Source organism: Colossoma macropomum, unplaced genomic scaffold (genome assembly GCF_904425465.1).
Source record: "Colossoma macropomum unplaced genomic scaffold, Colossoma_macropomum, whole genome shotgun sequence".
In the NCBI taxonomy this organism is placed as follows: Eukaryota; Metazoa; Chordata; class Actinopteri; order Characiformes; family Serrasalmidae; genus Colossoma; species Colossoma macropomum.
In genome coordinates, this window is record NW_023494802.1 from 1,769,686 (window position 1) to 1,786,655 (window position 16,970).

A 16,970-nucleotide genomic window follows, 5' to 3' on the forward strand; every position below is an offset into this window, starting at 1 on the left:
TAAACCCCAGCGTTTCAATATAAACCTAAGAAGTATCAGATAAAACGTCAAATATAATTAATATTTCTCGTACGTGGCCAAGAACGTTTATCACAAAAAAAACAGAAACTTCATGAAAGGGCTGTTTACTGTGTTTTGAAACCAAACATATATACCTCAGGGTATATATTGCTGAATGGCAAAATAAAAATCAACTCAATCAATAAAAAATGGCTGAAAATGGTTTTATATAGCACCAAAGTTCTTTCTATTGTGACAATATCAAGCATGTAACAATAAAAACTTTTTTTTGTGGTGCTACACAGAACCATTTTAATAAAGGTTTTATAAAGGAACACACATAAGTCTCCATCAATATAAAGAAGCATTCAAGCATTATATAGAATAGAACCAACCTTTGTTTGGTGATACATATATTACTCACGAGGTATATATGTTTGGTTTCAAAACAAACCTTACAGAGTTCATCATTCATGTGCATGCCTGTGTGTGAGTATCTGTCAAGAATACAAGTTCTGACCTTTTTTAGAAGCTCAGCAGAATCTGATCCTGAGATTAAATATCCCTTCGTAACAAATTTGGCCACAGTTTGCATGTTGAGAAAGCCCTTCCACACCGTATCCTGTTTAGACAGAAACTGGCTTGTCTCATTTTCAGTCGGGGTGTGGGAACTCGTCAGTCTACAAATAAAAAAAAGCAAAATAAAGACTGGTAAGGGTCATATAGTTTTGGAATTCAGCAATACTGAACATTTTTAGAAAGGTATGTATAAATAAATATATAAATACATGAATAAACAAACAAATAAATGAATAAACAAATAAATAATTGTTACAGCATGTTACTGATATGCACAAAGTAAACGTTCATTAAAATGAAAATACTGATAGCTAACAGTTGTATGCAAAACTTTGAACACTTACTGTAAAACCACATGTTCTGTTGATTTTTTTAAGTTAAAATAAGTTAAGTGTGTTCTCTGGAGGGCAGGAGTGCACAATTCCAGTTCTGCAGGGCTGGTGTTGAGCACAATTTGGTGATTTACTAGCTCAAACACACCTGATTACATTCATCTTTTAATTGCCAGATTTAGGCGGTGTGTTTGAAGGGCAACAACCAAACTGTGCTGTTCACTGGCCCTCCAGGACCTAAGTTGTGCAACTCCATATGTAGAGAGTGTCAACCTATTTTCAAATCAACATGTAATTTGAACAGGGGACCCAAACTTTTGCCTGCAATTGTAAACTAGCGATCAAAATTTAGGAATCACATGCTGTGTTAATCATTTTTGCTATTTTTTATACAATAGTACCTTGTAAAGTGTGTATTATAATGTCAAAGGGTACTGTTACACATTTGATTCAATATATCAAGAACGCTGGCACATCATGCAAAAAAATTCACGCACCTTGTAGTTGAGCTAGATGTACTATAAAATCTAGGCACTGATGGGGCAGAGGGTTTCATTAGAATAGACTTGGGCATAGGTGGTGGTGGAGGAAGTGGCAAAGGTTCAACTGCCTTTGTTTCCTCCACAGCCTCCTTTTCAGTGGGCATCAGGGGTGGACACTGGGGTGGAGGTGGAGCAGAAGTTGGAGCAACAGAAGGGGAAGGTGCAGGTCGATATGAAGCAGTACGTGGATCCCTTCTTGTGATGGACACAACAGAAACCTCAGGGATCACCAGTGGAGAAAAGTCAGACGAAGTTGTCTCAACACTAGAATCATCTGCAGTTGGAGAGGCAGGCGACTCCATGATAGGGTCAGTTTCTACAGGTGCAGGATCTGGAGGTTTTTTGTCAAATATCTGAATGACCCATGGTGTTGTTTTCTCTTCCTCTTCATCTTTCAGCTCTTCCTTTTTGAACATCTTTACATCAGTATCTTCATCTGCAGAAATTTGACCTGTGGGACATGAAATTTATGTAAGCTAAAGCAGTGAGCAATGCATTACTGTGATATTATTAAGAGTGAGGGGTGTTCTAAATGCGATGCAAAGTAATTTTCAATATATAATTAAGTTATAATGAGCAATAATCATAAACAATACTTTCACAAAAAAATGTAGGTAGACTACTGTTGCCAAGCAATATACAATGAAATGCCAAGCAACTATGGACTGCTGAAGGAGGAAATGCTCACTAAATTACCCCAACAATAATGCTAAGGTCCAGTAGTGCCTGCATATGATATCCTATATTGTGTCCACCAAAAACAGACATTTAAAGCATGTAAGACATTAAAGGAACATTTTTTACTTTTTCTTTGTGCAGTTTTAAAGTGAACGATTCAGTAAATACTACACCTCAAGGCCTTGCCCTAAATATTAATAGAGGAGCAGTTTAGCCTGTCAGTGATCATTTAGCCTGTTATTTTTTTTAGCACATTTATTAAGAAAATACATTATCAGCTCCACAGTTTAAACAGGATTCTTATTTCATCTATCAGTACACTTGGTGCTCTATACACAATTTCCAAAAGCACTTTCATTGTGATTTCCAGTCTTATTTAGCACCAAGCTAAAGGCACCCATCTTCCTACACTGGGGCTGAATCTCAAATGTCTCCCTGCTCCCTACACAGTTCGCTCTGTAGGAGTTTAAATACTGGCTCCTGCACCCCAACAGTGCATAACATAAAAAAACTAGCCATTCAGCCACATCCACACTCAACAAACAGTGCACTGGTCGGCTGCAGGAGCTAGAATTTCAACCTATGTAGCTTACTACTTAGGGAATACAGAGATATCAGGGGTGGCTATCAAGGGAACTATCCCTTTTATAACGAGTATTATAAAACATAGTACCAGTGCCAAAATCTGATTGGCTCAGCAGAGTTAATAACCACAGAAACATACTTGATATATGCCCACTTATATCTGCAACTGAGCTCTTTGTAAATGCATCCAATCACTAAAAATGTAAGAATAATGGAATAAACACGACTTCGAATACAGCAATCTTTGACTGCGCAACCAACGAATGTACTGATAGATAAAGTAAGAGCCCTGTTTAAACTGAGGGGCTGACAACTTATTTTTTTTAGCTAGAACTAGGCTAATGAGCTAGCTAACAGAGTAAAAGACTGTCCAATCAAATACATTAATGCCCTAAACTTTAAATTAATATACTTATTATATGATTCACTGTAAACGTGCAATGTAAACAAGTAAACAATATGTCCTACATGCATCGAATGTCTGTGTTTTAGTCTGCCTGAAGTACCATTAAGCCCAGGCCAAATCTCAAATGACTCCCTACTCCCTTAACAGTGCACTATGTAAGTTATAAAATTCCAGCTTGTACACTCAAATTTGTCCAGCATGGAATTGTACACATGGCTTAAAACCAAACGGCTTTTTTGTTAGACATATTATGCACTGTTTAAGAGCAGGAGCCACTTCAATTCCTATGTAAGGCTCTATATAGGGTGTAACACTACAAAAAATGATAGTTTGTCAAGTTAAATTATCTTATTTTATCTACTTGTTTAAAGTACTTTCATTAAGTAAAATTATCACACTACATCAGCAGATAATTTAGGTTGTTTCAAGCATAAAAAGCAACTTACCTGCCAATATAGTTATAAAATTTAACTAGACTAGAATTAAGAAGATTTCACTAGCAAAAATGTCATTTTTTGCAGAGAACAAAGTACAATTCTTGGTGGAAGAATTGTTTGTCATGATTATTATTAATAATAACAAATTATTTGGTGAAAAACTTTTTTACAATGTTTTACATTGTCATTTTCTAAAACCCACTACTATTAGGCAACTTGAGGCCATACATTACAGTGATTTTGGACTCTCAGCATTGACAAGATTTGAACTTAACAGCAAAATCATCCATGGCAGTGACCGCCAGTGGTCACGTCACCGCCATAATTGTACATATTTACGTTTTTTGCCTTCATCCCCTCCCTATGCTCATAAAAGCTTATCATGATATCTACTGTGATAGTGATAACATATCATTATATTGTCTACACCTACTTAAACGATTCAATAATCAAAGAAGAAAAGGTTGGAAGTGACTTACCAGTACATATCCTGCATTTTAGATCAAACAGATGGGCTCTGTGTTCTGATGTTGTGTCCTTCAGCATGCTGCTGATGATGTCCGACACAGCCGTGCTAACTTTCCTGGGCTGTGCAGGCTTGACTTGAGATGCAGAAGCTTTCTCTTCCTTAACGGGAAAAAAAATGAAATTAACTCTGAGCCTCTATAGAGACAGCCACAGCACCTGCCACTATGCTACTGTCTTAATAAATACCGAACAGAGACCTTATAACTCATTTAATGTAGGGCTGCTCAAGGTGTTGTTTGTAATATTGATATCAATGGAGGCCTTTGATGGCACGTTGCACATAACTGGCACTTTCGAGCTGACCAACCCATTGCCCCACCGGTAGTGTTGTAGTACTCAAGTCTGGTCTTGGTCTTAAGATCGTAAATCAACGGTCTCTGTCTTATCTCTGTCTTGAGATCATTTGGACTCAGCCTTGACTTGGTCTCAGGGTAAGATGGACTCAGATATTGTTCTTGAGACCATCTTGATGCCTTCATCTCAGGTAACTGAAAACTCATTTTATATCATTATTTAATATCAATGGAAATTTCAAACAGAATAAAACTTTCCGTGATGGCGTAACTAGGTATTATTTGTTTGTTCATTTTCATTGGCTTCAAAGCTCAAATATCCCCTGGGGGCAGATCGGAATGTTATTATTACCATGTTTTCATTTAATAATAAAAATGGATGGATGTTTGGTATATATTCAGTTGGCTTTTGACAGTGATTCTGCATATGTTTTAGAGAAGAATGGACAAAAAAGAACCTCACCATCATTTACCTACAAAAGTTACAATGCAAAGTTGGACTAAGACTGTAATATAGTAGAAATGCATTATGCTTTTAGGCTATATATTATTTAATGTTATATTTCACATAGAAGTATTGTAAAATATAATAATATTTATAAATGTGTATGTATTATGCAAAACATACAATAAAATACAATAAATAAATAAATCTGGCCTCGGTCTTGACTTGACACTACCCCATGGCCCCTCAGTACTTACGCCACTGATAATATTCCACTCTTTAAAAAGATGGTTCTTTAATTGTTCTTTAGTAAAGATAATGATTCCATATAGAACCATGAACACTCAAAGAACCACTTCCATGACGAAATGCTTCTTCAGATTGATAGAGAATGTGTTGTATATGGTTCTATATAGAACCTTTTTGAAAAGAGATCTATATAGCACCAAAAAGGGTTCTGCTCTTGTTATGATGTCAAGCTTGTAAAAATAGAAAAATACATTCTTGGTGCTATGTATGGTGCTATACAGAACCATTGTCTTTACTAAGGAACCCCTGACGAACCATCTTTTTTAAAAGTGTAGTACTCCAGCCATATCATGAAGCCCTACTTGGACATGAACATCTGGTATGACTTCTTCATAATCTAACTTTGTGTACTTGTATGGAGAGTCTGGAAAAACAGTAGATGACTTACTGATGAAGTGGCAGTGCTCTCTGTTTTGACCACTTTGTCTTCACATGCAGAAAGAAGCTCCTCCGTGTTTAAACAAACAGGAGCCGATTCTTCCTTCAAGAAGGTGGCAGCAATTTCCTGTCGGAGACAAATTTCTAATTATTAGAGATAATACTTCAATGCACCTCCTGAAACATCATTAGATCCTCTTCTCTCATATTCTATCCAGCAGCGGTGGCTAGTTCTGCATGGAATTGATAAAATCCATATTTTCCAAGCACATCTTTGTATCAGATTATATTTAAGTTCACATCAATAAATGGATGAGCCTATGTTTCCTGGTTGATGCTACTCTATTCTGCAAGAGTGTCTTACAATATGTAAAAACAAGACACATACAGGCTCACTGGTGGTTGTGGATAGTAAATAAAATGGCTATATTTTTGTTGTACACATGACAACCCCTGGATCCCATCCTCACCACTGTAAAGAAATCTGACATCTACACATCAAACCACCACCAAAGGCATCTAATTCCAACCCTCCAGAACACTGCCCTTCATTATTTTTGTCACAATACCAAATTTTTGATGTTGATAGCAATAACAAAAGTAGAACCACAGTGATCAACACCCTAATGATACTAATCAGCTAAAAATCAGTTGTGTACAATTAAAGAAATGTATAAAGCATGAGATTCTCAGACCTGGGATACCTGAACACACTGAAGCTCCTGCTGACTCAGTCGGGTTAGTTTAAATGGAGTGATCTGGCCTTTAATAACCTGGTAGAAAAGGCCCTGAAAAACACATATTAAGACAAAGTGAGTACAAAATTTTTAAGTGTTGTGTAGAAGAACTAAAAGTCAAAGTGCCTCATAACCAACATAATAGGCCATAACTCCAAAACAGGGTTAAACAACATGTTGGAAACAAATATTTTTAACTTTATTGACTTTCTATTTATAAGAACAAAGTTCTAGATATAAACATACTGTACTGTGGTGAACACAATGCTATTAAAGACACCTTGTTTTTGGGGTCCTTCAAGCTCAACAGGAGAGTTCTGTACTTATTCTTGTACTTGCTGTCTGTAGTGTAGTACATGTTGAACATCTCTCGCTCAATGTTTACAGCTAGCTTTCCAACGTCACTCTCAGACATCTCCAAATCATCACTTTCAGTCACCCTAATAATGAAGAAAATGGACTTAGTGAGCATAGCAGTCACACTAATGATTCAAAATTTACACTTTATAATTAGACCATACTAGACCTCATCAATGCTTCATGACTGACCTATCCACATTAAAATGTGTTCTTTTATTGGTACGTTTTATGAGATTAGAAAAGCATTACAGAACGTTGGCAAAAATCCCATTTAACCCAGTAAGAAACTGTAGAACAGACTCAGTTTGTATCACAATACCTACATTTAGAGCCAGTTATTCATTCAACCTAATGAGAAACTGTAGAACAGATTCAGTTTATATCACAATACCTACATTTAGAGCCAGTTATTCATTCAACCTAATGAGAAACCTATGAGAAACTGTACTGTAAGTCAAAATACTAAAAATCTTATTATTCATTGTATTATTCACTTCCCTGATCATATTCATTTCAAATGATTTTCATAGCCAAAACAACATTTGTGTGTAGAGCAAGAAAGGGGAACAGGAACTGTGATATAAACTGAGTCTGTTTTACAGTTTCTCATTAGGTTGATGGGATTTCTTACAGTGTCGTGTCCAACCTCACAACAGCAGCTACGAGCACATTTGTGGGCGGAGTCCAGATACGTCAGTTTGCTCTAACCTTTTCATTAAGGTGTCAGTGAGTGAGCGCCTGATGTTCTGCCTCATCTGCATGTTGGGATGAGCCTGAAGAGGTCTGGGAGGTGGAACAGGGGCCGGAGTGACCGGCAGGATCCGGATCTCCGATGCTTGACCAGATGAACCCATTGGGTCCTGTGGTGCAGCAGTAGCTTTCCGAGACTGACATGGCTTCTCTGGCACAGTAAACGTGCCCTTGTTGACTTGTGGAGGCTCCGTCTGGAGCTGTTTGAGGCCAGCCAGGCGTGGAGAGCCAGGCATGGTTTTTTTGGCTCGACTGGGAAGGGGATTAGAGCCCGGTTTCCTGAGCGGCGGAGCTGAAGAAGCTGCCTTTTCATCCACTTTCTCAGTTTTCTCATCTTTTTCAGGACCATCTGATGAAGCTGGTGGATTTGGAGGCTGAGGAGCATCTTGCTTTGTCTCTGCTTTACTTTCCACATCCTCATTTTCCATTTTTACCGCAGCTAAAACAGAGCAAATAGTTTGGCTATGAGTAACAGCTAGTTGGGTATCTGTTAAATGGCCCATATTGTACAGAAAAGACCAGGTTAATACACAATAAGAATGCATATGTGGTGGTAATTCACTGACGGTCAAACTAACAGACTGTTAGACTATGATAACCAGACAAAACTATACTGCACATGTAAAAACAGTAGTAGCAGTATCTTTAAGCCTGAATTTTAACTGTACTTTTGTCCATTTTTAAAATAGATATCAGTATTTCATAGGGCAGGGTGCCCATATTTTTGTCCTGGAGGGCTAAGGTATAACATGTTTAACGCCAGCTTTCCTGCATTACTCTCAAATCATCCATGGACAAAAATGATTCAAAAATTACACTTAATTGCACTGATTTTGGTACTGATCAATGAAAGATCTGACAGTAAATGCTGTTTAAGCAAACAACTTCTTCTTCTTGCCCTGAACTACCAAAAAGATGAGTTAAGGTTCATTACATTTATTCAAAATGTTAGGTCTATATTTCCTTCAGTACAGTGACAGTGCTGTCGGTGGCAATTATGTGACCTACACGTCTTCTGAGTTTTTATATGGAATGTTGATGATGATAGAATAGTGGTAAATCTGGAAAAAAACAACATATATTAACTGGGGACTATTTTGCCATATATCACCCTACATGCGCCCCTCCACCATTAATGTAGTTTTAAAAAATGTTCTAAGGCAAATCCTTATTTCTGTAGTAAAAAAAGTTTCAGCCACCAGGCAGTGTATTCATAACCATTTCATGTACTAACTTACTGTAAGAGAGCTTTTAGAGGTGGACGTCTGGTTCCTATCACCACCACTGAACAATTCTAACTTGGTAACTTTCCCTAGAACAGAGCATTTCACATCAAACTACTCTGAATGACTGTTTACTTCCTAATGATTTAAGAATACATGCAATTTGAAAAGTTTAATTTCTGCTCAAACCATCACTTAAAATGTGATAATTTTCACAAAGTGTATCTTATAGTGAATCTAACAGTTTAATGGTTCTTCTGTAAAGAAGCCATGTGGAAAAGAGTTCCTGACCATATCGCTCAAACATTGTTAGCATTTAACTTGCGCATGAGTAAATGAGCCTCTTTCTGCTTGATTGGTTTTTAAAGTAGATTCCTTTTAAGGTTCTACAGTTTTGATATTGAACAACATGCACACATTTTAGGGCAAAGAATGGATCACCACCCAAACAATATCTGGTCAACAGCAGTCTGTGGTCAAAAACTGACCAATGATGAATGAGGTGGAGGGGGGCTGATAAGCTGCATAGAGTTTAATTGCATACTACTGTAACTGTAAAACCTGGAGTGGCCACAAAAGTTTATGCTATTTCATTAAATGTTTAAAAAAATACATTTGTTTTAGAGAAAAACATCAGATGGTGGAGTCTTTGGGTGGAAAAAGCTTGGAGAAAGCCTCCAACCAGACTGCACTGAAGGGTCTGTAAAGCACAGAAGTGGAAACTTCGAAGTCTGGGGGTGTTTGTCTTACAGTGCCGTCTCTGAGCTTGTGTTCACTGATGGGATCATGAACTCAGAAGTGTACAAAGATATTCTGGATGCAAAACTACAAAAAAACTTATGAGACGTAATGATCTGAAACTCACCAGATGCCTTTTGAAAGTCTACTTTACCAGAAAGAAAATGACAGTCTTGAAATGGTCCAGCCAGTTGGTTTGACATTTTGTTTCCTAACACAATGAACGTACTGAATTTTTTAAGTACAATTGTCCAAATAGCTTTGGGACCACTGTATATATTGGATCCACAAGGTATGTGATGAACTGGCTAATGCCTGTAGGTGTGTGTGATAAAATGGCCAGTGCATGTAGGTAGGTACACCTCAAAACGTTGACGCTGCTCCATGTTATATAATATGTATGAAGAAGTTGGTGTCACTGTGTAGATCCACAGATGGTACAAAACCTGCATTGTTTTGAACCTTACTATGTGGGAATGAAGATATATAGATCAGCTTTTGCTACATCCTAGAGCAGAGGTCGGCAACCCAAATGTTAAGAAGAGCCATTTTGTCCTTTCAATAAAAATCTAACCGTCTTGGGAGCCACAACATTTTATGTCCATTTTACCATCTTGTCTGTAAATATGTCTCAGTATGTGCAGTATGTACTAGTGTAGACCAAGTAACAAAAACGCAGACTTGCTTTGCTGTTTTAAGCTTTAGCTCAGCTATAGCCGCTTTTCTCGCATCTCTGGCACGAAACTTTCCCTCAAAAGTAGAATAATTTCTTGTAAAATGTCTTTCAACGTTAAATTTTTTACAAGGCTAAATTCAGCTTCTCATTCTCCAGCTTCTTGTTTGAATTTTCCCGTTCTACCTTAAATGGTGCCTGAGGCGCCAGAACGTAATTGCTGCACCACTTTAGGTGGAACAAGAAAATTTGAACAAGAAGCTGGCGAACGAACTTTAGCTTTGCATCGTTGCAGATTAAACATATCAGGAAACGAGCTGGAGTGATCATGAATGCGAATAAGTTCAATTGTCTCTAAATTATCGATGTTGACCCTAAATCTTTATCTTTCCCTTTTTACTAGCTGGGCGAGATTGTTATCTGTGTTGCTATGGTGACTTGCTGTCAATATTCAGGGTTAAAGAGTGAATTAGCATTTATACATTAACTCCAGCATTTAAGACCATGTATTGCTAAAACTGTGGTAGAACGATAAGCAGAGCTTTATTTTACTGCAAAGCAGGATTATTTTATTTTTACCTAAAAATGTAATTCTGCTGTGGAGTCGCAACAGGGCAGTAGAAGAGCCGCATGTGGCTCCTGAGCCGCATGTTGCCGACACCTGTCCCAGAGCAATGCCAGAGTGGGTAGATCGGACAGTCGGGAGAACATCAGGTGGGCGATACTGTTTTGGGCCAGTTACTGTGAGCTAATGTAAAAACTAATGTAAGAAAGCACAGGAACACTCAGACATACTATAAAAAAGTTACACTAGTGACCCACCACCTCAAGTAGTCCACGCCCAGTTTACTGACTGTAACTGAGTCTCGCCCAGTGCATAGAGACAATTACTGATAGCAATTTTCATCTGTGAATAATGTGAAGATGGACAGCAATGGCAAGAATTGCAAAAAATTACAGTGGCACAGATAAGACAAGAAGGAAGAATCTACTTAAGAAAGATGAGGACATATCCGAGCAGGTGGGCAGTGAGAAATGCTGATCTTAACTTACTTTGCTAGCAGTTTGTAGCATATTGACTGCCATGATTGTGTCACATTTCAGATGAAACTTGTGCCACTGGCTTTCATTTTATTACTAGCTAGCCATGGTTATCTCAGTGTGGCATATAAATAATAATAAGAGGAAAAAATTAAGAATATTAAAATATTTTAATTTTAGAAAAAACCCTGAGCTCCTCACTTTTGCCCTTTACAAATACGATTTTAACTTTTTTCTAGTTATAACTGTTACTGTTTAAAAATGGCAGATTTTTATTTGCTCAGTCAGATGATACAATGTTGATCAGTGACAACACTCATACTCTCAAACAACCAGAAATCTGTGCAAGAGTGTGAATTTACCCTGACTTCTGCACTGTGTTGTATGAGCATGCATGTCAGCGCTTACAAAATGCACACTGTTACTAGATATGACTTCACGACATATCAAACTCTGCATTTTCTATTGCACATGTACACCATCTAGATGTTGGCCGATTTTGCATGCATCCGTTTTGGTCGGCTTTTTAAACGTCAGTGTGTGAAATCAGCACTCCAGCGTTCAATGTGAGGTGGCTGTATTGCCAGGAAAGCTGGGCGGTGTAATCCAAATGCGTTGATGCATCCGGTTTGGGCTGATACTGTGATGACCCTGCATAGCAAACCAGAATTTTGTGAAACAAACTTTATTTTGAGAAAGTGAAAACTTTCCATAGTAGAGGTATCTAATGGCTAGCTAACTAGCGAGATAAGCTCACTGGCTAAAGTTAGCATCACATGGTCAAGCAACAAGTTACATACACAAGCAAGTAAGCAGTCTAAACAGCACAGATAAATGGTTAAAGACAGTTAAATTAAAGTCACAAAGACTAAGCTAGTTTCTCTCTTTTCTTCCTCTACTGAATGGCTTTAAAACAGTCTTTGAATGTGGCCTACATTTTCCAAACACCTGTGCGAGCAAATATTCCACTAAACCAGAAACGCATCTGCATTAGCTTACGCAACAAAACTGCTGCCTTATCCTGAGGTCAGCTTGAGTCACTCAACTAAACACACCTATGGACAAAATTCAACTTTTGTTCCAAAACTGAAATAGCACTTTTTTAAAATGTCCACTTTCCAAACGAAAACTATTCAAAGCTATGAGGGCCTGCAGCAAAAGCCTAAATCATTATACACTTTCTTTGCACAATGCTAACAGGGGGGCTATTAGCTTCCATTTCTTGTTAGCTACATTAGCCTCGCAGTTGCAGTGCTAAAACTGAAGAAGCAAACTTCAGACACCAAATAGGTCTTTGCTGACTGACTACAATTGGGGCAAGTTGAAAAACTGGGTGAGCCTGATATCATGTAAATGATTACAGAATATAATTAATAACCAGTTAAACTTTTAACTTCAAAGAGAACAATCACACAGCCTTGTTGTGGCATAAAGTATACAAGTTATCACTGAATATCTAATAGCATTCTAATGCTGTGGAAGAGCAAACTATGCAAAATGGTAATTCTGCACAGTCAACCACTGAAACCCTTTTTGCTAAAACGATCAGGCCGCAATTCATTTTCTTTCCGAGTGAAATGGGTGAAATGCATATGAATGCCACTAGAGGGTGGCAGTGCTCCATCCTAAAAAATGTAATACACAACTCTTAGCACAGGGTGATTAAACCGCACACGCCACAGTCTGTCTCTAGATAAGAGATAATTATTAAATATTTTTGAAAGGTTGCAAATTCTGAAATCAACTACAAGAACATAATTCAATTCTGAACTTTGAGTACACATCCCTAAAACAGGCAAAAAAATTTGTTTTTTTGAATTTTTTTTTTTCTATAACTATTAACAAACACTGCTTAAACTAGGGGTGTCTGGTCTTATCCATAAATGGCCGCTGTGGCTACAGGTTTTCATTCCAAACAAGCAGGAGTTCACCTGGTTCTACTTGTTTTATCAGTTGTCTCAGCCTTCAACAACTGATTAATCTGTGATCATCTACTTTGTTTGAAGAAAACCTGCAACCAGAGTGGCACTTTGTTGATAAGACTGGACATCCCTGGACTAAGCCAACCCAATGGCTTACCAAAAATTAAAATTTACACAAACCCCCCTTACTCCAAACACAGTCATGTTTGGTGTTCAAATTTGTACACTGGCGCTATCAAGTAACAAACATCTTATAGCTCCAGTACAAAACTGTAGAAGCAACCTTCAGACACCAAACATTTTTTGGGTGACCAAGGGGAAAATTGTAAAAGTTAGATCTTACAGTGAATCATTAGTTTAATATCAGAAACAAAAAAGAAATCTTTTAGCAAAAATGCATTTTCAGTGGGAGCTATCATACTAAGGACATTTAGTCTCCACAAGGAGCTAAATAAACATGCACAAACATGCACCAGACAACACACTTCTGTGTAGGACCTTTGTCACATTTACAAAGGTGCAGGTGTAAAAGAGGCAGAATGCTTGTGGAGTGTGAGCTTTCAGAGAGAAAGCTTTTTTTTAAAAACTCAGATTTGTGTAGGTTCAGGCTCAAACTTCAATGTCAGTGTGAAATAGGCTTGCCGGTCTTCGAAGATCCCTGATGTTCTTCTCCTTCCATCAGTCAGAAAGCTTCAGGTCAAAGGGGACTCTGTTAATGGACAATTTTTCTGCTCCACTTTCTTGCAGCGCCATCAAGTAACCCACGTAGTGGGTTTGTGTGTAAGTGCAAGTCGTCCAGGTGCCAAAAATACTGGCAGGCCAGCGTCCGTGAAGCATGCTGCTGCGTGAAGTTTTGATTCCCAGGGCAAATCCATTCATAAACATTTTCTGCATGTTTTGCTTCTTGTGTCATGGAGACACAGATATGCAGTACAACTGCACTTTTTTGTTGTTTTTAGGTACTACATATGCATACATACAACAACGAATAATTCTGAATAAATTACTATAGTAAAATAACTTCCCGTTTATGGTTCAAAACAGTTTTCTCATGCACTATTACTACTCTTTTACTTGCAGGGATTTATGTATGCCATGATATTCATTTTTAAATGTGTGTGTTAGAAATCAGTACAATGACCTACTTCTGTATGATTTACAATTCAGTTTAAACCAATGACAATGACAGGGCAATTACTGCAGACTTAACTTGGATCCTCAAGTACAGACCTTGCCTTTAATATGTGGGTGTAATATGATAAGTGATTTTGAGTCTGTAAGGGAAAAAATGGACTAGAGTTTTAGCAACTTTTGCCTTAAACTAAAAGGCCTGACAACACAAAGGATGGAGAGATAAAGGTAAAGGTCAGGAAGGTGAAGTAAGTTAAGGGTAAAGAGGTGGCCTGATATGGCATGGTATATAAAAAAGGAGGTGGCCTGAAAGGGCTTGGTTTTTCAAGTTCAGTCGTAACTCCATACAGCATGCTAATTTTGCCATTGCTAGGTTTCTCCACTCTCAGAATATTTTAGGTAACTATAAGTTGTCACACAGCCAAATTCAATTTATGCTGTACACAACGCATAAAAGATGGTCAACATCCAACCAAAAAGCTCAGAGACTTCTAAGGCTGCACAAATGCTTGAAGGCATCAGCTTCAAGGGGTTTGTGTGGGATGCACAGCAATGAGGGATCCTTTCAAATGTGTGAGGATAAGATTCAAAAGATTGCACTTCTGAAAATATTACAACTGCTAACCCCAGAAGTTCATTTAAGGTTGAGTGACCAATGCATTGTGAAGGCAAACTGATTTATGGTTTTCTGTAAGTGGGAAAATCAGAGTTTTCAAAAACTGTCAGATTGATGACCTTCTTACTCATGAGCGTGTGTCAATCTGTTTTTTCAGTATTTAGCATCAGATCAATTCTCATTCATTGGCCAGATGGATGAAGCACTGGCCATTCCATGTATATATTTTACAAAGGAAATTGGCTAATCCCTTCCATCACTAGTTGATTTGTTTAATTTCACTGGTCAATGCTGTGGTAGGTCTTTCTACTCAGAACAATACATGGGGATGAAAATACTGGTGTGCATGTCAACATCAGCGTTCTCCTACTTCCTCCATCTTTCTGTGTTTTTAGCATTACCCACTGCCAAAGTCAATCAATCGCAATATGGAGGTTACAGGTGCCCAAGAAACTGTTTTGAATAGTTTTGGTCATGCAACCTATTTCATACAAGCTTCTTGTGTTAAAAATGAACTACCTGACAGAAGTCACAGTGCACAAGAAGAGTTTTATAAGAACCTGCAGCTGTACTTTGTATGCTAATGCAATAGACATGACCTTTAACTGCTCAAAATGTGAAGATGCTTCATTAAAATAATGCACAAAAGGTTTCAGTGCAAACTAAAGGAGACTCAGTCTATGCACTGGTTACGAAGGAGATGTCTGTGGTAAGGTGTTGAGTTAAAGGTTAATAAGAACAGGTGCATGAATGCCCAGAGCTTTTAGTTACACAAGCCCCCAGTTTCATTTCTGTTTGTTGTTAGTTTTGCCTCCACCATCTTTAACTCTGTATCTGTGCCATATATGTAACATATATGAGTGGCATATACGAGTGCTCATTTGCTAAAGGCACTCCAGAGCATACCAACCCAAAGTTCTTCAACAAACAACAAAACTAAAGCAAAGGGTTGATGGATCATGCCTTTATGCAAGTGTTGGGAGTGTCTAGAATATTCTCACCCATTCACGCATCCATCTGGCAAAACTGGAATGTTAGTGTTCGTTTGGAAATGTTAGCTTCTTTTTCACTGTGGGGCCAAATGGTTACCATGGCCGCCTCGCGTAACTGGTGCAGACTCGTGAAACCGGTCATGGTTTCTTCTTCTATCCATTGTGCTGCTAAATGAGGACTAATGACCAAAGAGAAACTACAGAAACTACAGTTGGTCAGCGATGGCACCCCATGTATGTATGTAATAAAGACATCGTATGTAGAAAGTTATAAGCGTGCAGTCAAGGTAGGAGAGACCTTGCTGGCACAGGTATACGAAGGCTCCTCTTCAGTTCTTACTCAAGCAACGAGACTCGTTTAAACCTTACATTTATAAACATTAAATTAAATGTAACATTTCATTTCAAAGTCTGGTAACAGCATCTCACCACTTGAAGCTGTTTATGCCATTTTTCAAATGGTTTTGCGCTGCACATGAAGGACTGGGTGACTGAAGGTCTCGAAGAACCAGCTGAGTTCTTCAATTTCTCACAAATGAAGGGTGCATTTCTTGGCTGCATTCAAAGGATTCTATAAAACAGCTCAGTCTTCACTGACGAAACAGCCAAAAAACACAGCCTTCCTCGCTTGCGTTCTCAGCTTTAAGACACACCACGAGCGTTTTCAGTTCGCAAACGACGCCAAATGAGCATCAAAAAAAAATACAGAGCCAATCAGCAAATACCTACACCCTTGTGCCATCCCACTGAAACAGTTTTGCTGAACAGAGCACAGCTGGCTAATTGTGCTGAGGAAATCCTGAGAAGTTTATAAGCATTCCAAATGGAAATTCCATTGGAGTACTTATTCACCGTCCTCAGAATCATTCAGCCCTATAGTGGAAAAGAGGCCACTGTTCAAGTGTGTTATGGCCTTCAAGATGAAATGGACAAACTCTCTCATACACTTGCAAAAACTGGATGCGGACTGGACGAGGCAAACCTTTAAAATGTAATCTGGCATAATGCTCTGCTTTATGTCTATAGTTTTACAGATTTCATGCTTGTAGAAACTTCTTTGACCCTTCTGAGAACAGGAATACCCTTCAAGATGGAGGCAGGGATTCCCCCAAGGGCTAAGTGTGATGAAGTCTGGGAGTACATTTGTCCTCCAGTAGTGGAACACAAGCTCACTGGTAATATTTTGTGTGGAGTTGGAGTGACTCGTGTACCATTGCGAATACAGATACCTTAAACCATGTATTGGAGAGGGTGTTTTCTGGAGAAAATAAAAGT

At 38.2% G+C, this 16,970-nt stretch overlaps 1 protein-coding gene across 5 annotated transcripts in view; it reads right to left on the bottom strand.

Annotated features, from left to right (window-relative positions):
- Nucleotides 1-16,970, bottom strand: part of si:ch73-181d5.4 (death-inducer obliterator 1) — a 32,145-nt gene that overhangs the window by 2,301 nt on the left and 12,874 nt on the right. For 4 of the 5 annotated variants that reach the window (XM_036591790.1, XM_036591789.1, XM_036591792.1 and 1 more), the window contains 7 exons: nt 7,318-7,798; nt 6,530-6,689; nt 6,208-6,300; nt 5,523-5,639; nt 4,039-4,186; nt 1,409-1,904; nt 521-680 (listed from right to left, as the gene is read on the bottom strand). In XM_036591790.1, the coding sequence (XP_036447683.1) occupies nt 521-680; nt 1,409-1,904; nt 4,039-4,186; nt 5,523-5,639; nt 6,208-6,300; nt 6,530-6,689; nt 7,318-7,798 (1,655 nt within the window). The remainder of the gene's footprint in view (nt 1-520; nt 681-1,408; nt 1,905-4,038; nt 4,187-5,522; nt 5,640-6,207; nt 6,301-6,529; nt 6,690-7,317; nt 7,799-16,970) is intronic. The other variant, XM_036591793.1, reaches the window with a different exon arrangement.